Genomic DNA, 25,729 nt, shown 5'->3' with positions numbered 1-25,729 from the left:
CATTAAATTCCAGTGAAATATATTTATGTTTGTGGTTGTAATGTGACAAAATATGGAAAAGTTCAAGGGGTATGAATACTTTTGCAAACCACTGTATACTTTAGAAGATGATTTGCTGCAATTCTAATGAGTACAGTACAGTAAGCAGCAATACTGTAGTACTCCCTGCTATGTTTGGCTGTATTCATTTTAAATGGATTTTCAACTTGTTTAAAAGTGTCTAATTAAGTATTGGACAAAAACAAGAGAGTGAGCAGGGAGGAGCCACTGCTCAAAGATCAAAGTAAGGCAAACAGACTTGTGGAAAAAGGTGCTGTGGTCAGATGGGACCACCGATTGAACAGTTCAGCTATCAAGGGCTACCTTTTGCTTCCTTTAGCTTTTAGCTATTTTCCTGCTACATTCTTTTTGTTTGTTTTAGCATGTTTACTACTTTTCTTTTGGCCATCCTTTGTTATTTTTAGCTACTACTAGCTAATGTTTTATTGTTTTAATTTTAGCCACTTTTCTGCTAACTTTTTGAAGTTTTTGAAGTAATATTATTTAGCCTTTTGTTAGTTTTCATTTACCATGCCTTTGCTTTGGCATCCAGCAAGCTTTTAGTTAATTTTAACTTGTAGCTAAACATAGCTATTTTAAGATTTTAGTTTTAGCCTTTTGTGATTTTTTTTATTTTAGTTCACCTTTTTGCTACTTTACCCTTAGTTAGCACTTTGCTTCTTTTAGTTTTTAGCTATTGGTTTGTTACTTTTGTGGGTTTTAGTTAACCTATTGCTTATTTTCTGGCAGTCTTTATTAATTTTAACTTCTATCTTGTTGTTTGCTTTTTCTAACTCTTAGCCAATGTCCTTTTAGTATTTAGCTTTCATTCTTTGTTTAGGTTTTGACCATTTTGTTATTAGATAGACTTTTTACAATCGTTCCTACTTTTAGCTTCTGGATAGATTATTTTTAAAGCTTTTACATCGCCTTCTGCTACATTTAGCTTTGGATTAATCTTCCGGTACTTTTGGCTATAGTTTGCCTTTTGCTATTTTTAGCTTTTTTGGTAGCTCTTTGCTACTTTTACCATTAAGTTAGCCTTTTGTTACTTTCAGTATTTAGCTAGGCTTTTGCTATTTTTAGCTTTTAACTAGCCCAATGTTATTTTTATATTTTGCTACTGGTAGTTTCTAGCTAGTCTTTTGCTATTTTTAGCTCTAGCAAGTATTATTATTTTAAACTAGCAGTTTGCTTCTTTTGGCTTTTAGTTATTGTTTGGCCTTTTTTGGCTTTTTTTAGCAACTCAGTTTTAGTTTGTTCAGCACATTCAGCAAACATTCACACTGAATTGCAGCAAGTGCAATTTTTTTTAGTTAATATAATTTTATCTTATTTGTTGATTACATGCAAACTTGACACTACTGGATCCTAAGATCATCCTGTTGGGAAAGTTGTCAACAACTGACTTCATATCATCACCAGTCATTTGGAGGATAATGAGTATTATACTTTATTGTTGTCAATGAACCATAGATTTTAAATGTTATGGTAATTTACATAATTGAGAGCAAATATAAAACTCCTGAGATGTTAATTTAAGCTACAGCAACACGAGTAATACAACTCATTTGTCTAAAAGCATGATTTTAGGGTGATTTATTGTTCTCAGCAGTAAAAAAAAACAAACTGGGGGAAAGTGGGCGGGGTTACAATTAAACAACATCACGCTATTGGCTGAAGGCTGATGCGCACGTGCTCCTTCCTGCAGGCTGGGAGTTTATAAAGAGCTCGTGCTCTCTTCACAGCAACATACAGTGTGCTGTGTTGGTGGTTAAACTGTGTTGTCTCTACAAACTGTAGCTTCTGTCCGACTGTGAAAAACAGCAGAAATGGAGGCGCAGAGGTGTTTTCTCTTCTGGCTTCAACTTTTCACAGCTTACCTGGTGTTTGCGGTGAAAGGTAAGTCGCTTCTGTGTTGTTTTTCCTGTTTGTGAGCAGTTAAATCACCATTAATGTCCAGTTCAGTTGTTGTTGCAGTTGAGTGATGGACGCGGCTCTCTGAAGTTTAATCCCTCTGACTTCATTATTTCCTCTCAAACCAACTTGTTAACTTATTTACGCCTCCATGAGTCATTTATTATCGGTTTGTGGTATTTGACGAGTCTCAGCCTCGTCAGTTTATCACCGAAGTGACGGAGCGAAGGTGAAGAAGGTGCACAAGTTCAATAGAGACTGGAGCAACAAAAGGGGGAGGCTGGATCAGCTCATGTCCCAGTCCCTGCAGATTATACCAAGTTCCAAACATTTTGACAAAACTATTCTATTTTTTTTTTTAAATTTTCAGGCTTTATTGACAGTCCTCTATCAGAATTTGATAACAGAATCAGTTCCTCAAGGCCGTTTTGTGCGCACTGACCCCCTTTTTAGGAGATTGGACAAAATAAGGACGCTGGCTGTTTTATTTTGATGTTAACCTAATGCCCCTGGCAACTGGCTTTGTTTGCATGTCCATGCATTGAAAACATTTAGGCCAAACCAGAACAGATAAAACGGGCTGACTGCTGTTTTCTCCATCTCTGCACTCTGTACACTAAAAGGAAAGGAAATCACATCATAGGTTGTTCAAATGCAAAATACTTCATTTTTTCTTCATGTTGACAAGTGGAGAAAGTTTATAACGTGCGTTTCTTCCCAGATATCAACTTGTGGCAGGTTTTTCCTAAGGATAAAAGCATATTGTATGGATGGCCTGCTGCAGGAGACAGACAGTTTGCTTTGTGTCATCAAAGCATCTAATGAACTGGATGTAATTTCATAAAACATTTAAAATGTGATCCTTGGATATACATCTACAACTGAAGAACTTATGTATTTAATTCAATTCAAGACGGTTGCCACAATCAACCTTAAACACACAAATGTCTATAATTAAGCCTGTTTTACAGCTATACTGAGCTGAAATTTGCTGTGGTAGCAGCTAAACGGCTATAACTCTGTCCCTTCTCATAAGATCTTAGTTTAAAACCCTGGCATGAAAGGCTGCAGGTAAAAGCTAGGCTTTTAAGTTTTAAAGCTACAACCCTTATGTCTTAAACTCTATTCTTTTATTGAATTTGGTCGGGCCGTTGTTGCATTCAGCTTCACCTTTTTAAACTTGTTTCATTAATCTCAGGTGCTTGCTTTGAAAACAAAGATTTACTGTAACTTTTGTCCTCTTTTGGAAAATGAGAAAACGGTCAAACTACTTTCCTGTTTCTTTTGAAGTGGAAACAAAAGAAAAACAGCGTCTATAAGAACATCTTACAACTTGTTTGTTCCTGGAGGCTTCTAGATGACAGTTGAGGAGAATAGGTGGGGCTGATGAAGATTAGTCACATTTCTGGATCCAGCTGCCAGCAGAGCTGAGACTGTGAACTTGCAAGAGCTCAATAAGACCATTTTCATTGTGTTTTGCCAGGGGTAACGGAGGGAGGAGGGAGACTTATTGCTAAATGTTTACGTAGTGGTTTCAAAAAAGCTGAGGTGATGTTTAGCCTGATTTAATTCAGTTCAGTAGGTTGTAGGTTGCTTGTCTTTTCTGTTTGCTGTTGAGTGGACAGAAGTGGAAAATGGTGTTCTGTGTCGGAGCTGAGAGATTTCTTTCTTCTTTTTTTTTTCACAACAGGATCACTTAGTGTTGTGGAGTGAACCAGGGCTAAATATAGCCAAAGACTGAACCAATGGCATGACTACAAAATGACTTGACTGTTGAAACGGATGCATTTCTTTCTTTTCTCTCTCTTTTTTTTTTTTCTTTCTCTGCATGTCACCCAGTTATTGTTCTCAGGTTGTCAAACACAGAACTCCATTAAGGACTAATGTCCTGTTAACAGCTGTTTTTATTTTGATGTCATAGGAATTCAATATCGGGCAAGCCAAAGAACGGATTTGTTATCTTCTAATTGGCCAATTAAATCAATTAATTTTCAGTTGCATGTAATTAAAACAAGGTTTTTTTTCAGTTAGTGGAATAGTTTGTCACTGCAACACTTATTTTTATGTGACATCCATCTTGTGAGTTTGTGGAAGTGTGAAGAATGTGGTTTTTATGAAATCAAATCTGATGTTTACCATCTGTCTGAGTGGGATTTCCCTTCAGGGGAAATTCATCAATCCTCTTCAGCAGCACTGATGCATTTACTGTCCTCTTTCCCACCAAATCCCTTAAGATATCTCTTTTTTTGCCACTATTCACACTTCAAACAGCTTTCTTAATCCATGTTCTATTACAGTGTGAAGTATTCTCTAATTTGGAACTCCTTATTAAGTGTCAGTTGTCCCAGTTTCCAGTCTGCTATGCTGAATATTTTACATACTGCCTTGTTGAGCTTCAACACTGAGCCAAGAAGGAATTTGGCAGCTCTTGAATTCAAACACAAGACATGTTTACTAACCTTTTTTAAAAAATTATATAATCCATAGCTTTATTAGCATACGATGTGGGAATAATTCACAGGAAATTTCAACATCTTATTCAGTTCCAGGACTTCAGAGCAATGCGATGTTGTTGTGTTGACAGTGCGTGACTCTGGTGTGTATTTATAGACTTTTGGAGCAGCAGCAGATGGCTGTGCTCTGGAGTTGTGATTACAGATGGCAGAAAGCTCACCTGCAGCTGAAATCCTGCTGATCTCACTATCAAAAAGTCTTCAAAGGAAGTGTTTAGTCAGGCCTTGAGAAATCCACTTCCTGTTCCACTTCAGATTCAGGCTCCTTTCTCCTCACTTCCTACACTCACTCTAGCTGTCCAGGAGCTGGCTGTCGGACTAAATGAGCATCAGGGGTCTCTGTGTGTGTGTGTGAGACATCCTAACAGTTTTAACAAGACACGTGAGAGAGTTATGCATGTGGGTGACATAACTACCTCTCTCTTCTTGGCTTTCTGGAACATCAAGTTCCAGCCCTGGCCTGCAAGCTTATATTTCCCAATATTCCAATGAGATCACAAAAACAGAGAGTAGAGTGTTTTCTCTCTCAGGACTCAGGATATGAGCACTGATTTCTTTATGCGTTACACAGTTTATCCTCTCCAGGAACATTTCTTCACTGTTGACACAGCTGCCATTTTCAGCCCGGTCTTTCCGTTTTCCACTGACCTGGTATTAGACCCATTACTGTCAGGATTGGTCTTTTATCCCTGGTGCCATCATGTTTCACACACTGTATCACATAACACTCATCACTACTTTACACTACATTTGGAATTTTTTTAAAATATCTGACTGACGATAGAATTTAGAGATTAAAGGAGGATTTGCTTTGTTTAGGATTTTTTTTGTCCCATTTGCAGCCTTAATGAAGCATCTTGCTGCGGTCTTTAAACATAAAAATGGAAGCAAGTTTGTGTTTGAGGATTTTTTTCTTATCTTGATTTGTTTGCGTCAGACATGTATAAATGCATCACAAATTTTCTCATTTTAGGGCAGACACTAGGGATGCACTGATGAAAACGTCGTTGTTGTTGCCGACAACCAATCTTACACAAACACACAAATTATTTATATACATGCACAAATACACTTGTCTTTTTTTTTGATACTGAATAAATAAAAATGACCACACTGCCTACATGGCTCCCTACTTCAGTTATTCCTGCTTTCACAGCATCACCAACACCGTGATGAAACAGATACCACTTGACCAACCATCTCCCCTCCCAAAACAAACACAAAGCTAAAAAGTGGGAAATCAATATCGGACATTAGTATCGCCCAGTTTTACTTATCGGACAGATGGAAGATATTCTTAAAAAAATGACAAACATTGGTTGATACTGATGTTAATGCAGATATATCATGCATCCCTAGCAGACAACAAAAAAATGTTTATATCCTCTCCTGTGCATTTATCAGAGCAGGACCTAAAGAGCCGATTGTTCAAGTTGTTGCATATATATTAGACTTGAAGTAGATTTATTTAAATTTCTGTTTTGCTTTGGCTTGATTAGTATGTTGCAGGAGTGTAAGAAAATACACTGAAATATCACATTTCGTATCAAATCTTAAATGTATTGATTTTTAATTTAGGCTTCATGGATGGTTGTTAGAAGAAGCATGAAACACACACACCTAAGAGGAACACTGAACAATGAGAAATGCATTTGTTTGTGCATGTTTTTTTGTTACCTGGTGGGGATGATTTTTGACAACTTTCCTGGTACACACACAGTCTGAGGACTCACTGTTCCTTATGTGGACAAAAGCCTTTTCCCTATTGGGGGACATTGGTGGGTTAGGTTTAAAACTTAAGGTGTAAATTAAGTTTAGGCTAGGTTTAGGGTCATGTACTGGTGTGGTTAGGTTTAGAGTAAGGGGTCAGGGTTAGGCTACAGAAGTTACCAGTAAATGAATGGAAGTCCCTGAGGATGGAAAAACAAAACGTACATGTGTGTGAGAGATGGCAGCGTTTAGGGAGACAAAGTGAAGGAGCTCTGTGTTTGAGTTGTTGCTTTAACAGCTTGACCTTTTTTGGATGTTTTGTTAAACTCTAAAGAGTTTACAGATGACTTAATTTTTGGCATGCTGAGGGGCAATAGTTTTTAGCATTACTGCTCAATGAGTGCCGTTTTTAGCACATACTCCATAGGTGACGTCCGCTCCAAGTAAATGAACGTTAGCTCGACGGCCCACCAGCTTAATAATACATTAGGGGAAACCCTGCTTTTATATAGAATTATTTGTTTACTTTAATTAAAACCTTTTGGAGGAAAAAACACTATATGGCCTTGATTACATTTTTGCAATATGGCATGATATTGTGACCCATGTGTTGTGATATGCATCATATCAAATTCTTGCCGTTACACAGCCCTAGTATGTTAAATGTTTATGAACAACTTTTAAACTGAAAGTAGTCCAGGAATATAGGCACTATTCAAATGCCTCTACTTTTAGGTACTTGTCTCTGCTCCAACACTCCTGATTCAGTGATAGTGATTGAATTATCAAGTTCTGCAGAAATCTGTTAATAACCCTTTCATTCAGATCAGACGGCGCAGCAGAAACGCCTGTAAAACATGCAGGATGGTGGCCCTCGATGACAGGATTGGACACCCTTGGTTTTGTATGTTTTAGGATGTTTTCACACATGACATGGATCAAATCTGTTCCAGAAAAGTTCTTAAAATGTCAAAAGTGCACATCTGCCACGAATAGGACAGCCGAATCACAGCATAGACTCAGTTTAAATGTTTGTCGAGGCATCTTTCAAGTGTCTTTTCGAGGTAAATTTACTGTGTGGGTTGTGGTCTGTGAGCCTGAGTGCTGATTCAGATTTCTAGTCAACTCAACCTCTGAGATCTTCACAGGGAAATGTGTGCACAGTGACGTGTTGCACACTTCAGTCAGTAAAGATTTATCATAGTCACTCAAGCCAAACCCAACTCTCAGCAGTAAGCTGCCAAGATGGAGCCTGTTTGGTTTATTCAGGCTCAAGTGTTTGAAGTACTTTGAAACATTTGAGAATATGAACTTTGCTCCAGCTGTACCCTAGTGTCTTCTTTGTTTCCGAGTTTCTTCAGGGACTGACTCTGTATGTAAAGCTGGCTCTAACTGTTCTGTACTTTAGCTCTGGTATTTGAGTCTCATTGTTGGGTTAAGTAAAATGGGAAAGGCACAGACCATGACTCATGAGGAGTGAGGAAAAAACACAATGCCCTCTGGAAAATGATGTTTCCTGCCAAGCTGAACACTGCATATCCTAATCTGTCTCTGTGGTCAGAACCAAGACGGGCACTGTACCTTTAAACCCAAATGGATAAATCATTTTTAATGCTTTTTTATTTTTGAAAATTTTTTTTCCTTACACACGTAATTTTGTCTTCATGTATTACTTCTGGGTTTGCTTGGATGCATGGTGGTTTAAATCAAAACTAGAAATTTACAATTTTAAAATAAGCTTCTTGTTTTCTAGGGCAGAGTTTACTATCCTTTTTTTGTAATATTCAAAAGGTGAAGGATTTTATGGTATCTTAAAGAGCAGATGCGCAAAAGTTTCTAAATTATCTTTGTCACATAAGTCTGGTTGTATCTGTGTAAAAAGATGTTGACATTTTTCAATAAACCAAAGAGAAACTAGATGAGAACAAAAAACCTTTTGAGCTAAGAGTTATTTTATCTGAAATATCACTTGTGGAAAATTATAGAATTTCTTCCCCTGAAAAGGGAACAGTTACAACACAACATTGTTTTAATTTGTTGAATTGAAACCCAAAACTTCACTATTTTGGTTTGCGAATGCATTTATCTATTCCCCCCCCCCCCCTTTTATATAATTTTCTTTGTGTGGCTTTTCCAGACAGTCTCATGATTTTTGAGCACTGCTGTGGAGGTTTCAGTGGTTTGATCTCGAACAAGTTCGACTAATTCATCGCTAATTTCGTTTCCTCCGTCCAGTCAGGCAGACTCCCAGCTAAATTACACCTTCTGTCAATGCAGACCACAAGCAATGTTTATGAGGATTATTAAATAAGGTCCGATACCCACCTAGTTTAACTTCTCTGGGGAAAAAAAAATTCATGTAAACATCTATCAGCTACTTCCTGAAATGTCTGGATTTTTGGCATAAAGGGAGTTTCCTGGAAGGAGGTTGTGTTCCTTTCTGAAGATAAACAGGCGGCAACTTCTCTAAGCGTGCGTTGGTGCAAGGCAGACAGAGTTGCTTAAGAATCCCAGAGGATGTGAAAGCACCAAAGGGCCTTGAGACTGGATAAGTCGCTGATAACACATGATAACATAGGAAGTACACTTTGTGGACAGGAGGCCAAAAGAGGATCTTTTTTTTCCTTTTTTGTCTTTCCTAGTGAAAATAACACAGGTGTGCCATACAGTTCTGTTTTTACTAAGAAAAACATAAATTGTACTCAAATTCTGTCCACCAGGAGCTAAAAGTGGAGTTTCTCAATCACTCATAACAGATTATGAAGACGTGCCGTCTGTTCACTCTTGGTTAAAAACCCTTGCATTTCTCACAATGCTGTTATTTTTACTGTTTTTGAAGAAGAATTAAATTTCTACAAAAGATTTAGATGTAATTATGCTCAATATTTTTTTCTCCATCCTCTAAAGTGCCTTTTTAGGCTGAAACCTCCCCAAGTTGTTACCCAAAACAAAGCTAAAAACACATCTTTTAATTGTACATGCTTAAAAATATTTATGTACTCTTTAAATTTGGCAAATTAACCCCCTCACCCCCCCCCCATGTTAAAGCACCAAAGAACATTCAAAGAGCCTATTTTACCCAAAATGCCAGACTATGTGGTGTTTAAAGCAACAATTTTACAGCAGAAATCTACCCTCAGTTTCCTTAACAATTATCTAAATTATGAGTATTACAGGAAACTCGGCTGTTTATCTTCAGTGTTCTAAGTGCTAAAATGACTATGTATTGACAATAATTAAACATTAAAGTTGGCAAAATTTATTGTCAAAAATGTTATTTTTCATGTGGTTTAGCCCTATGTAAAGCTGCAGACTAATTGAAGTGTGTAGTCACACGTAGAGCTGTGGTTTTTGAAAAAATTCCCGTTTGGTTAAACATTTAAGTTAAAAACAATCTCAGAATGACAGTAAAAATTATTCATTGCACTTGTGTGTGTGTGTGTGTGTGTGGTTTTTCGATAAACCAAAATGCAGCATCATGTGGGGGGGGGGGGACTACAATCAAATTTACTTTTCGATAGGAAATAAGAGGGTAGCTGGGTGCTCTGTGCTGATTTAAAATGTTCTTCACATATGGAAAGCATTCAGGACAGTTGCTAAGCTTCCCAAGAACAGATGTCAACTTCAGTTCACCTCAAGGTCAGACCGTTCTCAGAAATCTAAACATTTTTCTCAAAGAAACTGAAAATTGCGGCGGGGGGCATTTTTTAAAAGCCTAATTTACTACATTATATTTCATTTAGAAAAAAGACTGAAAAATTTAATGGCTTCTTTTGTTTATAAGAGCTGATAGAAAACTTCTGTCGTATGAAACCTTTTCATACCTAAATTATTTTTTATCTCAACCAATCGAATGGCTTCTGAAGTAGCTTGTCCAGCAGCTGAACCATAACCCAAACTGAGTCAGGCAGCAGGACAGTGAGCACATCAGTAAGTCTGCGTCACAGTGACAGAAAAAGAAAATGACCAAGGTCTTGTCATAACTTGGAGAGAGGACCTCAACCAGACTGTAGCGCTGTGCTGGTAAACAAAGAAACAAATGGTCAACAGACTTCAATAAAAATCAAAACTGAACAGAAGCTTGGACAAAAAAAACCTTCTCAGTTGCATTAAAGACCTATGAAGTCTGGGCTGTTAAATCATTAGTGTGAAATTTTAAAATCGTTTTTGTTTTAGCATTCAGGCTCAGATTTGTTGAATAAATAATGGTGATGTGTAATTAGATCATTTGAAGTTGTATTATCTTTTAAAGACACTAAGGGTTAGAGGTTTTGATTTATTGTATTGTTGCATTAAAACTAAAAACTTGCATATAAATTACTTTTTAACTAATGGACAATTTAAAAAAAAAGCATAGACCTCACATATCGTCTCAGCTCGTGTCTTTAAGGAGATCTTTCAGTGTCTTTTTTTCAGCTCAGCTGTATTTGACGTGAGTCCTTAGTGAGCAGAGCTGTCAGGTTCATGACACCCTGCAGTTAGCTGCTGGTGGAAGCTTCCAGCGTTTGTTTACAACATTGTGAGGGCTTACTCAGCTGTTCAGACCATCACACAAACTACAGCACGCTGTTTGTCATTCAGCAGCACAACAAGGCAGTGGTGTAATAGAACTAAACACAGTATTTATGGAACAGGAGCCAACATACTTTTTTCTGTTCCATTTCTCCCTAAGTAAAATGTTTGTAAGACCTAAAGATTTAAATCAAATCTCATCCTGTTGACAAAATAAAATGAGCCTAAAACCTTAATTGTCACACAGCCTAATTGTGTGTTTCTGTGCTTGTAGGGGATCCCTGCGCAGTGAACATGTGCATCAATGGAGGAACTTGCGTGACTGGGACAGGAACTCCGTTCATCTGCATCTGCCCTGATGGCTTTTCAGGAGATCTCTGCAATGAAACTGAGACAGGTGAGTTGTACCTCTAAAGCCACAGTCTGGTTCTCTTCAATCTAAATGGCCACAAAGTGTAGCTGAAATCCAAGTGTCAGAAAGATGGCTGCAAGCAAAACTGCTTTATCTCTGTTAACTTGGTGTTCCAGCTTATCCTTGTTCAGGATTTAATTTTTTTCCCTCTTCTAAAAGGACCATGCAGCCCGAACCCATGTGAAAATGACGGCATCTGTGAGGTGATGAGCCACACCCGCCGAGGTGACGTCTTCAGCGAGTACGTCTGCAAATGCCAGACAGGTTTTGAGGGGGTTCACTGCCAGACCAGTAAGTTTGTGCTCCTTTTTTTTTTTTTCAAGTAGATTTGTCAGCAGTGCATGGATGACTGATCAAAATAAAATGATGTATTATAGAAGTGGGGTCATTTTGGCATTCCAAATCTCGTGTGTGTTAAACAGATGTGCAGGTATTTTATTTAAAAAGAATAGACAATTGCATTAATTGAGTGTGTCCATTTTAACTACAAGTAGATTCAGGATATTAAAAAAAGCTCTGCCCTTTCCTTTAAACTACAACGGTGATCAAATTGTCTCACTCTTGCTGATAAATTATGAGTTTTTTTATTTATTCATTCATTCATTCATTCATTAGAACTCATTGTTAACATAATGAAATCCTGGTTTATTTTTGTAACCTTACACATTAGTGTGCAGACAGCTGTTGTGAGTTCTGCCCACCAAACAGACAGCTGCTGTTCTCGTTCGTACGTCTCTCAGACTGTTTGGTTCAAGCAGGGTCAGCTCGACAAGTAGAAATAACAGTGAGAACATCTGCTTCTCTCTTTTAATGCCTTAAGTCTGACTTAAAAAGACAGATGGAAACGGTTTGCATGAGAAGGCAACACAATAATGTGCACAAAGAAGGAAAATATAAAGAATTTATCTTAAACTTTCAAAGTACTTGCTAAACATCTATTTTGTGTGTTTATTAAAAATACCTTTTTATCCCAGGTGTCCAGGGAGCAGATTTAAGTTCAGAAAAAGGTAATGGTGGAAATGAAACTTACTAGATAAATGTCTGCTTTGTCTTGCCGTGTCTTCTTCAGTTCTGTTCTCTGCTGCATGAACAGATGAGGGAATTCAGAAACTCACATATAGGAGAGACTCTTTATAAAGATTTATTGCTGTCCTGCAAGCCTCAAGCTCCACATGTGTCATCTGAGCCTATGAAGATTTTCCAAATCATCATCTCTTTTCAACATGGAGTTCCCAGAGAGAAATTTATGTTGCAGACGCTCTAATTTGAGCTAAAATGCAGCAAAGTTATGTTTGTACTTCTGTTGACCCCCAAAGCCAGAAATCCCAGCTAATTATATCTTCTACTTTTACAAGTCTTTTGGCAGCCATGTTTGCATATCTGTCAAAGAGAGAGCCTTGTACAGAGCAGGCCTTTACACAAATTGGATAATATGACTGGGATCATAATGAGGGAAATTGATTTGACGGTGCTGATTTATGAGAAGCCTCCTGGGGACTGAAGGGTCAGAGAGGCAAACTGTGTGACAGCTGAAGTGTGTGTGTGTGTTGGCAGGGGGTAAAAATTAAATTGGGAGCATCTGCAACATAAATTGCTTTCTGGGGATTCTTGTTTGCGATGGGTGGTAATTGCTTTTGCCGTTTGTGTGAAACTTAACACATCTGGTTGTCGTTTTTTTCTTTTAATCTTAAAAAAAACATGTGGGGAACCCAGTGAGGCGTAATGTAGTGACAGATTCAGCTAATGTCCTCACACTACTGTCATATTTAAAGGTTTACAGCGTCTCACAAGTGAATACACCTCACATTTTTATGGGACAACACTGAAGATGTGACACTGATACAATGCAAAGTAGTCAGTGTACAGCTTGATTAACAGTGTAAATTCCCCATCCCCTAAAAATAACAGTCCATTAATATTTAGACCTCAGGCAAAAAAGTCAGGGGTGTGTTTTCTTTTTTTCAGAGTTACTGTATATTGAGACATTTCAGAATAAAATAAGATGTTTTTTTTTCTTTTAGAAATTGTGACCCTTTAGATCAAATGATGTATTTTTTCAGAAATTATGACAGGAAATATTTTAAACGGACAAAAAAGCTAACTTTGGCAAATTTATAGTAATTTTTATTAATATTCACGGCCCCTGGTACGTAAATGAAATTGACTGAACAAGTCGGCGTGAACACCAAAGATGCAGAAGTAAAACAGACTTTCCACAAGAACAAGCTTCGAACAAACAACTTTGCTGTAAAAACTAGACCTACTCATTGGTTTACATGTTGTAGGGTCTATTTGTTGCTAAAACTAATTTTCAGGTGGTCTTGAGCAATAATTTTTTTAAAATAAAATGCATTTAATGTTTTCAGACCAGTTTTGGATCCCAAACAAATGTTTACACTAAAATAAATTATTAATGCAAAATAAATCATCCAAAGATGAATTGGTTGCAAGAATAATTTGTAAATATTTCTTCCTTTTTTTAAAATTTTTTTTAAAGTTGTAGTTAAAATGTATACCACAATTTGACAGTCTAGAAAGTGGGGCTCCTTTGAGAGGAAATTTAAAGAAATGCTTTTGCACAGCGCTCCAAAAATAGGTTTAAAACAATTTAAAGCTAGATTAAAATGGAGAACAACAAATAGCCCTTTTTTTAAGGTTTGCTTTTGTTCTGGGAAAGACGTTCAAAACCAGTTTTCATTGTGTATTTTAAATATTTTATATTCTTTTATCCCTGTGGAATCTTCGGGTTGGGGGGCTGTGATAAAGAAATTGTGTATATGCTGTGCATCCCACAAACGGCCACACACAGCTCATGAGCTCATATGCCGACCGTTTTTTTTTACATCCACACACTGTTCTCCCTCCATGCAAATCTAGCCAACAGAAAGTGGCGGTCTGCGCCAAACACCACAGAACGTCAGCACCGCTTCTGTTGCCGGGCGAAAAAGGGAACATGGAGGCGGAACGGTGAATTAAGTCTGCCCTCTTGACAATGTCACACTTGCTACTCAGGTCTGACTGCAGCAGTTGTGTCCCTTCAAACAGCTTTAAAAGCCTTTTTTACAGGTGGCAGGGAAAATAAATGCTTTGAGTGGTTTTAGGAGCGTGTCATGTTTGGAGTTGCAGTTGGGGAGGAGAAAGATCAGCTGATCACTTCAGGCCAAAGCAGATTGAAGGAACACAGAGGGAAGATGGAGTTCTGATCTTGCTTATAGTCTTGTAAATCCCAGATTTTCAGATCAGCTTAAGACGGTTATTTTTAGTCTGTGGAAGTCAATGAATAGTGCGTGTATGAATGTAGTGATGTCACTGTTTTGGGAGTTTTCAGCTCCTCCCAGGATGTGGTTGTGTGGGCAGACTGGGCTTCATGCCCCATAAGGAGTTTGGACAGGCTGTGTTTGTATGTTTACATGTGCTGTCATGGATTTTATGTGGATTTCCTGGTGGTGTGCTTTAATTTCACCATCAATAAACTATAAATTTACTAAGCTCCTATAGGTTTTTTTGTTTTTCTTTCTCTAAAGTCAGAACATGACAAAAAGTAACAACTGCAAGTTTTTAAGAGGCTAAATGTTTACAGGCAACAGTTTCTATTCTCGTTTAAATAATAGACTTTGTCAATATTCTTGCCATCTCCACAGTGATGGTAAAAACTCAAAAGTGCACCAAGATATCAAAGCATTTATAAAATCTGCTCATAACAGTTTTAATATGCAAGCTGTCAATTTCTGCTCTAAATAGCACTGGATTAAAAATGCTACCATGTGATCAGAAGTTTAATCTGAGAGCCTTGTAAAAGTCAACCAGTTATTTTAGGTTCTGCTGACACCTCCTGGTGTGCTGCAGCCTGTCCCGTCCACAGTGCACAGATCCTGACGCAGCTGGAAACTTGCAGAGGTTTATAAAGTAAATGAAAGATTACTAAACATACTTTAACAGAAAACTACTTCAGTGAAAATAATTTCACTGATAAGAAAAGTTCCTAAAAGTGATAAAACTGCACACAATAATCTGAAAAACAAAAGTACTTTTACACACGCTCGAGGAAATGGAAGTGTTGAATTTACTTAACCAAACTGGTTCCAGTAAACTGAATTGAGTAAACTGCTTTACGTTTGCTCAACATGCTTTAGTGAAACCAGTTCACATAACTTGGAGTAAATTCGATACTTTTATTTTTTAGCATGCATAAACAACTCTGTTCATGATGAGTTCGGTCATATTTAAATTTGTAATGTAACTAAAGTGTCATCTGTTTTTTAAATGTAACAAAAAACCTGATTAAAACAAACGATTTGCAAAACTACAAGTCCTCAAAGTTGAGTACTGTAACAAAGTAAATGTACTTAGTTACTTTACATCTCTGGAAACTTGTGGTGTTTATTTTTTCAGCCTTATCTTTGAGAACACTGTAATGGTCATAGATGTTTTACTGACTTTTTAATTTTATGCATCTTCTGAGTCCAGGTCTCAAAGATGCAATAAAACTCCACAGTCTTTGTTGGGACAGGAACATAAAGCAGGTTGAGGTGCCGGTCCAGATTCTGGATGCACATCGCTACGTTTGCTGTCAGCTCACCTGAGCTTTGCATTGATTAGGTTCAGGTTTCAAGCATGTTTAGATTGTAACATTGTGTTGGATTTCTTGACTGTTAACGTATGTGTGTGTAGTTCTCCCAAATATGTGTGTAATCACACAATGTGTTGTAGTAATCCCCCCCCCCCAAAAAAAAAAAGTGAAAGCAGATAGCTAGTTAATCTGCAAACTATATTTGACCTTATTTCATTTATGAAAGTCCTGTGATGTAACTATCCAACATGATAAAAGGATTAGGTGGTGGAGCTGACGATGTAGACTAGATGCTCAATCCTATTAGAGAAGAGAATGCCACCAGCTGGCTCTCCTCAGGACTTTCACAGTCTATTGTTAATCACTAATGTAGATTTCTGGGTTGTGGGGTATTTTATTTTTTATTTAAGATATACAGGTGCTGGTCATAAAATTAGAATATCATGAAAAAGTAGATTTATTTCAGTAATTCCATTTAAAAAGTGAAACTTGTATATTATATTCATACATTACATACAAACTCATATATTTCAAATGTTTATTTCGTTTAATTTTGATGATTACAAATGACAACAAATGAAAATCTCAAATTCAGCGTATCAGAAAATTAGAATATTACTGAAGACCAATAAAAACAAAGGATTTATAGAAATGTTGGCCAACTGAAAAGTATGAACATGAAAAGTATGAGCATGTACAGCACTCAGTATTTAGTTGGGGCTCCTTTGGCCTGTATTACTGCAGCAATGCGGCGTGGCATGGAGTCGATCAGTCTGTGGCACTGCTCAGGTGTTATGATAGCCCAGGTTGCTCTAATAGTGGCTTTTAGCTCTTCTGAATTGTTGGGTCTGGTGTATTGCATCTTCTTCTTCACAATACCCCATAGATTTTCTATGGGGTTAAGGTCAGGAGAGTTTGCTGGCCAATTAAGAACAGGGATACCATGGTCCTTCAACCAGGTACTGGTAGCTTTGGCACTGTGTGCAGGTGCCAAGTCCTGTTGGAAAATGAAATCTGCATCTCCAAAAAGTTGGTCAGCAGCAGGAAGCATGAAGTGCTCTAAAACTTCCTGGTATGTGGCTACGTTGACCCTGGACCTCAGAAAACACAATGGACCAACACCAGCAGATGACATGGCACCCCAAACCATCACTGACTGTGGAAACTTTACACTGGACTTCAAGCAACGTGGAAGAAGTGCCTCTCTTCTTTTCCTCCAGACTCTGGGACCTTGATTTCCAAAGGAAATGCAAAATTTACTTTCATCAGAGAACATGACTTTGGACCACTCACCAGCAGTCCAGTCCTGTTTCTCTGTAGCCCAGGCAAGACGCTTCTGACGCTGTCTGTGGTTCAAGAGTGGCTTGACACAAGGAATGCGACAGCAGAAACCCATGTCTTTCATACGYCTGTGTGTGGTGGTTCTTGAAGCACTCACTCCAGCTGCAGTCCAGTCTTTGTGAATCTCTCCCACATTTTTGAATGGGGTTTGTTTCACAATCCTCTCCAGGGTGCGGTTATCTCTCTTGCTTGTACATTTTTTTCGACCACATCTTTTCCTTCCCTTCGCCTCTCTATTAATGTGCTTGGACACAGAGCTCTGTGAACAGCCAGCCTCTTTAGCGATGACCTTTTGTGTCTTGCCCTCCTTGTGCAAGGTGTCGATGGTCGTCTTTTGGACAACTGTCAAGTCAGCAGTCTTCCCCATGATTGTGTAGCCTATAGAACTAGACTGAAAGACCATTTAAAGGCCTTTGCAGGTGGTTTGAGTTAATTAGCTGATTAGAGTGTGGTACCAGGTGCCATCCATTTTGAACCTTTTCACAAGATTCTAATTTTCTGATTTGATGAATTTGAGATTTTCATTTGTTGTCATTTGTAATCATCAAAATTAAACGAAATAAACATTTGAAATATATGAGTTTGTATGTAATGTATGAATATAATATACAAGTTTCACTTTTTAAATGGAATTTTTGAAATAAATCTACTTTTTCATGATATTCTAATTTTATGACCAGCACCTGTACCATAAACCACTCCCTTTGGAAGTGAGCATTTTGAAATTTCGTTTTCCACTTTTAACCAAAGGACTCTAAAATATAGGAGCTTGAAAAACCAACAATTCTCAAACTTTTGCACTGCAACATAAATTAAATGCCTGCAAACTAATATTTACACCTACAGAAAATAATTTTGGGTAGAATGAAGCTGTCTAAAAATGGTAAAAACCACATGTTGTAATACGTTAAATTAGAAGTGATTTTATCCAACTCACTGTTTTCTTGCTATAGTTGTTTGTTTAGTAGTAGTAGTGGTAGTGGTGGTTAATTCTTGTATAGCCTGAAGGTGCCCTCCTCTGGCACATTTCAGATCAGTGATACTTCACAACATGAAGCTGCTGCTTCATGCTGTAAAACTTCAGCTGCCTGCATTTTGTGGGATTAACCATGGGATCCCAGTATCACCAGATTCATGACAGCAGGCTGTTCTCCACAGCTCAGAGCTGCACATTTCCAAATGACTATATTTTCCTTCTACATAACAGAGTGAAAATAACTATTTGGACTAATATTATTGAAGGAGCATGTTGGCAGTGAGGTGGAACTCTGTGTTGATGTGATCTTTGTGCCTAGTTAATTTCATTTAATTATTACTAATGGTTTGAATTTTTAATAATTTTAAAATAACTCCTTGTGTGAAGTCTGTTGTACTACAAATAAAATCTTTCTAAATATCAATCTAGTGTATGTTCATAGCTAGTTCTGTTACATTGGCAGGTTTTGTAAATTATTTTCATCTTTGGCACATCAGCTGTAAGTTTTGGACTGGTAAGGGCGTTAAGAGGTGGCAGATTAAATCACAAGCATTAAAACACAATACATTCCACATACCTGTCCTTTCTGTTTTTAAAGTACTCTTTAAAAGTTTATCTAATTGGCAGCATGACTACGCAGTTTTCCTGCTCCAGCTGGTTCTTTACATTAATTCACTAATATTTATGCAACTTTCCTTCTACTTCAGCTCCAGTCTTTTTAGAAATGCATGTCGTGCTTTAGAGTTTACTGTAATCTTTTTAAATGGACATAATTAATTAAAAATTATAACTGATTAATTTCTCTGCAGATGTAAATGACTGTGCCGCGCAGCCATGTGAGAATGGTGGTATCTGCAGGGACCTGGACGGAGACTTCAAATGCCACTGTCCTTCGCCTTATGTGGGCAAACATTGCCAACTGCGTATGTATGACTATCGCATTAATTTTGTTCTACAACTAAAAGAAGGCCTGAGTAAGTCTGTGCTTTTGGAGGAAGGAAAACATTAAAGATGGAGTTTGGATGATGGCCAGCAGACTTTGGGATGAACAATGGGCTGAATGAAGAGCTTCTTTTAAGAAATCAGTTTATTATTCAATTAAACTGATTCATTACTCTGAATCTGTAATCATTTTATGGCCTTTCTTCAGCAACACACTCTGCCTGAATTGTTATTTATTTTTTTTCTCATCAATTATCAAAAAGGTTTTGAGAAAACACTGAAATGTGTAATGGGTTTATTTCTATTTTTCCTTTTTTAATTTTTTTAAATATGTTCATCAATCATTACTATTTCAGAATTGTCAATCTCATCTACTGGAGATGATGGAATCTAAATTTACCCATCGTCTTTCCTCCGCAGGCTGCATCTCTTTGCTCGGCATGGAGGGAGGGGGCATCGCTGAGTCCCAGATCGTGTCCTCGTCAGTCCGCTACAGTCTGCTGGGTCTGCAGCGCTGGGGGCCTGAGCTGGCACGCCTCCACAACAAAGGGCTGGTCAACGCCTGGAGTGCAGCTGCACATGACAAGAACCCATGGATAGAGGTGAGTACAGTGATGTAGTTCAGCAGCTAAAAAACTTGTTGGGTTGACTGTGTTTATTTATTTTACTCCTTTAGGAAGACATTGTGTTCAGTGATTTTAACTTTGACAGCTTGATTAGTAAAACTATTGACATATTTGCTGTAAAAAGTGAGTGGCTTATCTTTTTTCTGTTTTCACATTTACAGATTAATATGCAAAGAAAGATGCGCTTCTCAGGCATCGTCACCCAGGGTGCCAGTCGTATGGGCACCGCAGAGTTCATTAAGGCCTTCAAAGTGGCCTCCAGCTTGGACGGCAAAACCTACACCATGTACAGAACAGAGGGACAGAGAAAAGACCAGGTAGGGATGAACTGAACCAAACAAATGTTTGCCCAGATACACTGATGCATTCAGTCAGTTATAACATGAACATACCTCACTAGAAAAAGCAGGCATTGCATTCAGCTACATGCATTTAATGTAAACTCAATACTGCTGGCCAAAAGAAGTGCACTGCAGTTTACTAGCTCCTCCTCTTTAACAGGTGTTTGTTGGGAACGTGGACAATGACAGCACCAAGACCAACTTGTTTGACCCCCCAATCATTGCCCAGTACATCCGCATCATTCCTGTGGTGTGTCGCAAAGCCTGCACCTTACGCATGGAACTGGTGGGCTGTGAACTCAACGGTAAACTGTTGCACACGCTGAGCGTACATGCAAACACACATCTGGTTTTTTAAGTCATTCGCATCACAGAAATAAAGGTTTTTATGCTAAATTTATTTTCACTGAAGCGCTGCCAGATGGAGGGAAAAACACAGCTGATTTATGACAAACCATATGATTACATTTATTCCAGCACATGAGAATTAAAATGGGTCAGGAAACGTTTACAGCATAGAAAATATTGATCTTATTTCTAATGGTGGTTTACTGCAGCAGTTTTCCATAAGTCTTTCCTTTTCTCATACAGCAGTGTGCTTTTGTAAAACTTATTGCAATGTGTTAATGGTCATCTCATTTGTCAGATCAATGTTTTTTCCTCTGTTCTATTTTGTGCTTGGTTTGATGGCTTTGTTTAAAGGTTTTATTGCCTAAATATGTTTACTTGAATAGAAATGCTCTATCATATTTAAATCCTTTGTTGCAGTCTTGTACGGCTACTTTAGCCAAATGTATTTCATGCTGCATGTTCAACTTCTTGACTAATGTCTTTCAAAATGTTATTGTGAGCTCCTTAATTTGTTGTAGTTTGAGTTTACATTCTGATAATCCTGAATAATAGCAACAAAGATCAGTTTTTCATGTTTTAGTCGACTGCTTCTGCTTCTCGTGTTCCCTGTTGTGATTGTCACCTGCTTGTTTTGCTGCTTCACATCATCTGGCTTTGGCTGCTTCCCGTTCGCCTCTCGTCTATCACGCTCTTTCTCTGTCTCCGGCTCCTCTTCTGTTCCGGGTCTCACCTCCACAGTGTATTCAAACACTTCAGGTTGTTCAGAACCGTTGGGCATGAAGTCCAGGTTGGTGTTGGACCGCCAGATCACCGCCTCCAGCACCTTCCGCACTTGGGGGCTCGAGGCCTTCACCTGGCACCCACACTACGCTCGGCTGGACAAACAAGGAAAGACCAACGCCTGGACCGCCGCCACCAACAGCCGCTCTGAATGGCTGCAGGTGAGAGCCAGGACAGGCCTGACGCTTCAGGTTTTTAATCTGATACATCCTGTAATAGGAACTTGTGTTGTCTGTTTTTAGGTGGACCTGCTGTCTTCTAAGAAGATAACAGGAATCGTTACACAGGGGGCGAAAGACTTTGGCTGCATTCAGTTTGTCACAGCTTTCAAAGTTGCCCTCAGTAATGATGGAAAGACCTGGACTATAGTGAAGGATGAGACCACAGGAACAGACAGGGTGGGTCCAACAGAACAGAAAACAAACATCAAAACAATAATGAAAAGCATCAGTAGGTTAATAAATTATAGAACAAAAAATGCATCTTAAACAGTAAATAAAATTGTTTCTGTTAGGAAAAACAAATATTTCATGTATTTAAAGCTCCAGATGTTATTTTTTTTTCCAGATAATTAATACTAAAGTCTAATTGAAACTAAAATATTTTCGTCAAAAGTCAAACTGAGTATAAAATCAAAGGAATCCTTCAGGAAAAATAAGCCATGTTATTTTGTTGTGACCTTTGAAGTCGTCCACATGCCTCCTGTGACGCAGAACAGTGGACGTGCGGTCACATGGTTGTTTTCTCACACACCTTTCTTAGCCCCTGAGACACACTGCTTCAAGCTCCTGGGAACCCCCCGCGGGATGCGTCACTACTAGGGCTGCCACAAACAATTATTTTTATAACTGATTAATCACCGATTTATTTTTTCGATTAGTCGACTAATCAGATCATACGTTGACTATAAAACATAGAGCTTATCGCGCCAGAATGCAGCTGCTATTGCATAACCGTCGTTAGATTTTAGCTATATGCTAACTAAAAATAATTGCTGTGGAAGGTAAGTTCTGCTCTGCAGATATTACACAGGTTTCTCTTTCATTTTCTTAAAATGATCCCACACTTTTGAGCACCGTTGCTGGGTAGCCATGATACCAGAGCCTGTCTGTATAATGTCTTGTGACGTCCACAGTCTACCCCAGTTACCACTACTGTGCATGTGTGTCAAGGACAGAAAGGCAGATGTGGCAGTGGAAGGTGTCAAAGCAGTTTGGAGAGAAAAACAAAGTAAAGAAGAAGAAAACCCCCCAAAAAACGATTAATCGATTATTAAATTAGTCATCGATTATTTTAATAGATTAGTCGTCTATTAATCGAGTAATCGTGGCAGCCCTAGTCGCTACACCTGGTTTCTTCTCGTTGGAGTTTTTTATTTTTCTATTTCTGCAGCGTAGACTCTGAGACCTGACTGTCACAAATCTGTCCCAGTTAAAGCTCTAGTTGTTTCTGCGGAGAGATTCCTCTTTTCTCTCCATCCATGAGTTTTTGGCCGTTTGACTCCTTTATGAATGTCTGCTTCCAGGTACACAGCAGATATTGGAGTGTACACTCCAGTGGTAGAGGTTTCTCAGGAGGTCTATGTGTGTTTCATGAACTATGAAGTGTGTGCGAGAGCTGACTGTTCTGCTTCACCTGAGGTATGCTAGACCCTTTTTAACCCACCAGTACATGTTCCTAGTGGGCCGATCATTTGTGAGGTCTATACATTATATGAATGATCTTCTATATCTCAAATCTTATCAGATTTTGAAAGTAATTTTTCTCCTCTGTTGTGTTGGCTGTCTTCACACAAATGGTGTCTGAAACTAGCCTCATCTGTAAATGTCCCCCTGATGTTCCAGTTTTTAGGAGTGCAACATAGTTTACCGACTTTGGGTTTCTTTAGCTGTAGAAATGCTCTGATGGTTTTTCATTGGTTTCCTTCCTCCTTTTGTCCAGATCTTCCCAGGTAACAGCGACAACAACGTTCACAAGAAGAACCTGTTCGAGCCCCCGCTCTACAGCAGATACGTCCGCTTCCTGCCGTGGGAGTGGCACGAGCGCATCACCCTTCGAATGGACCTTCTGGGCTGTAATGAGTAGTGCCACCCAAAACCCACCTCCTTTACTCTCTACCCTCCTCTCCTCTCCTCCCTCTCCTGAGCCACACCTGCACTGCCTTGCTCTCAGCCCTAGGGGGCAGCAAACAACAGTGTAGCACACCACCAACAACCTGGCTGGTCAGAGGTGGTTGTTACTCACTACCACTGAAAGCACTAGTTATCGGAGCTCACTTTCCTTTTACTTCCTGACCTGTCTTCATATCTTTTTGCTAAATTCAAAGTATTGATTCTTTCATTCCTGTATGAGAAGTCAGAGGTGACGATGCTGCTGGAGTTGTGCTGCTTGAACTCTGATCTTTGATCAATTCTACCTGAACACTGAACCTCCAGGACCCTCAGCTGTTGACCTTTTTTATCCCACCACTCCATCTCTGAACTCATACAGACCATAGAAAATAGTTTTTCTTTTCCCAGAAGTTGATCCATCTTTTAGGTATTTTAGCAGATCACCTGAACTTTGACTTCTCAGATCTGAACATGTTTGCTGTGCTTCAGTTGCGGGACAGAAAATTTGTTTTCAAAATTGTAAATAGTTAAAGGGTTTTCTTTACTTAGAGGAAACTCTGAATCAGCTCAAGGTTTCTCAGCCTGTGCGCTAAAACGTTCTCTGCATTTACCTGTATTTGTTTGGACTGAAAGGTCAATTTGTTCTCTATTCTTCACCATCCAATGTGTAATCAGAGTAGATGACAATAGAAAATGTATAAAGTAATTTCTACTAAAATATGTCAGTGCTTATGTAAAGTTTTACTTCTCTTGTGCCAACACATCCTCAGAAATGCATGTCTGTGGGTTTATTTTCAGAAGAATTTAGTGAAAGCTCCAGTGATGCTGACTGTACACAAAGGTGGAACATTGTTTTATCGATCATAATCAACAAAGCATGTCGGTGTTTCGGTTTAGCAGACATGTCCATGGAGACTAATCTGAACAGAACTGTAAACAAAATACAAAAAAAAGTGATTGGATAAAAAAAATGCAGCATTTTATTTGTTTTTGAGTAAATGGCAGATGAGAGACAAAACTGCTGCTTTCAAATACTAAAATTAAAAACTCCTAGTTGAAAATGTTACATAATTTTTGTTTTATTTGGAATATAAACTTAATTTGTCATTTGTTCAGTTTAAGTCATGGTGAGCTGGTGGTTTTGGCTTTTACAGGATGTTTAGATAACAAATGTTTTTGGTTTATTGCAAACAGCCAGTAATATTCAGCGAAACATATTTTATATTGAGACGTTGCTTCTGCTGTAGGTTTCTACAGACTGATGGATGTTCTGGTCTCAGGTCCAAGCGCTGTGTAGAGTTCTACTGAATGCTAATCTTTCACTAACCCTCGCTGTGCTTCTAGTTTGTGTTCAGTTTCACATTTTTATGGCACTTTGTTTTGTGTTTTTAAGATTTTGTAAGAATGAAACTCCAGAAGGAAACGTTTAATTGTATTACTTGTTTTATAAAATGACCAGTAAAAATATTCTGATGTAAATGTTCAGGTAAAATAATAAAAACTCTCCCAGACTGGGTGAATTCTTTACATTTTTGTTCATAAATATATATAACCTGTATATTTGTGGGGTCTGCTGGTATATGTGGATGTTAATGTTTGCAGCAGATAATTTATTAATATTTTATATTCTTATGGGTGCAGCATTATTTCTCCGGTTCAAAGCTGCCCCCAACCCCATAAGACTAACAGAGGAACCACATAAATTGGATTTTTTACGGTTTCACCAAACCTGACGTGACCTGCCTCATCTGCGTCCCCCTCCCCCCTCACATTCTAAACCTTTTCATCCCATGAATTATGAATTTTGGGCTTGTGCAATATTATACAGTGTTAGTTTAGATAACAATGAATATTGATTGGGGGGGCTTTAAAAATGCATGAGGGGGGACAGCAGTCCTGCTGAGAGGTCACAGATGGATGTTTGTGTCAAACACTCATATTTACAGTTTATAAGCAGACATTAACAGCTTCATGTGCTTTATTGTAAGGTTCAACCTGAATGACTGACTTTATTTCTCATCTCAGTTCTGCTTTTCTCCAACTTATCAAATTCACATTGTTTTATTTTTTGTGGTTATTGTGGATTCATTTCTTGACTTAAAAATGTATTTTGTATTCCAATATTGTTTTTAACACTGTCTTTATGTTTGGCCTTTGCATTTTCCAGATGAAAAATTAATAAAGATCATCAAAATTACAGTTTTGAATTGAATGGAAATCCTTTTTTTCTTCTTTTTGAAGAATTTAAGTCGGTGTGCATAAAGCAGAATTAACTGGAGCTGCTTTCCATTTAAAAGGTGAAAGATTCAAAGACCTGAAGCACAGAGGGTCGATTCCCCTGTTTAGCATTTCAGCATCCCCGGGGCGTGTGTGTGTGTGTACCCTGAAATCTTTGAAAAGGTATCTTCATCCGAGCAGAGCATCCTCTTGTCTCATTACGTTCTGTGAAGGTCACCCTCTGCTAGTGAAACACCTCTGCAGGGTTGGAGCGACATGATCAAAATGAAAATGCATTCAGACAGTGACACTGAAGAGTAAATCCTGTTGGCTGAAATTAGTTTTTAGAAAAATGCCCTTTAAAATTTTGA

The 25,729-nt window shown here is 38.2% G+C and overlaps 1 protein-coding gene across 4 annotated transcripts; it reads left to right on the top strand.

The window, feature by feature from the left end:
- Positions 1-1,788: 1,788 nt before the first annotated feature.
- On the top strand, positions 1,789-25,340 carry mfge8b (milk fat globule EGF and factor V/VIII domain containing b). Of its 4 annotated transcripts, none has more exons than XM_014025071.1 (11): positions 1,789-1,941; positions 10,966-11,088; positions 11,263-11,394; positions 12,078-12,110; positions 18,800-18,913; positions 19,353-19,534; positions 19,720-19,875; positions 20,060-20,204; positions 20,989-21,191; positions 21,273-21,428; positions 22,972-25,340. In XM_014025071.1, exons 1-11 carry the CDS (start codon positions 1,872-1,874, stop codon positions 23,113-23,115), a joined length of 1,458 nt encoding a protein of 485 aa, XP_013880525.1. In that variant the 5' UTR covers positions 1,789-1,871; the 3' UTR covers positions 23,116-25,340. The 4 variants fall into 4 exon arrangements, with proteins under 4 accessions (XP_013880525.1, XP_013880527.1, XP_013880528.1 ...); XM_014025073.1 differs by having other exon boundaries at positions 1,790-1,941; positions 21,007-21,191; XM_014025074.1 differs by lacking the exon at positions 12,078-12,110 and having other exon boundaries at positions 1,790-1,941.
- Positions 25,341-25,729: the final 389 nt, after the last annotated feature.

This window comes from Austrofundulus limnaeus, unplaced genomic scaffold (assembly GCF_001266775.1).
Source record: "Austrofundulus limnaeus strain Quisiro unplaced genomic scaffold, Austrofundulus_limnaeus-1.0 Scaffold454, whole genome shotgun sequence".
Lineage (NCBI taxonomy): Eukaryota > Metazoa > Chordata > Actinopteri > Cyprinodontiformes > Rivulidae > Austrofundulus > Austrofundulus limnaeus.
Note: the sequence above shows the minus strand (reverse complement) of the source record. Positions and strands in the feature narration are given on the sequence as shown.

Excerpts from the sequence above, each read along its gene's own strand:
- mfge8b (XM_014025071.1), top strand. The coding sequence starts at position 1,872 with ATGGAGGCGCAGAGGTGTTTTCTCTTCTGGCTTCAACTTTTCACAGCT. Across the intron at positions 12,111-18,799 it reads AGATTTAAGTTCAGAAAAAG|ATGTAAATGACTGTGCCGCG; the intron begins GTAATGGTGGAA and ends ATTTCTCTGCAG. Across the intron at positions 19,535-19,719 it reads ACAAGAACCCATGGATAGAG|ATTAATATGCAAAGAAAGAT; the intron begins GTGAGTACAGTG and ends TCACATTTACAG.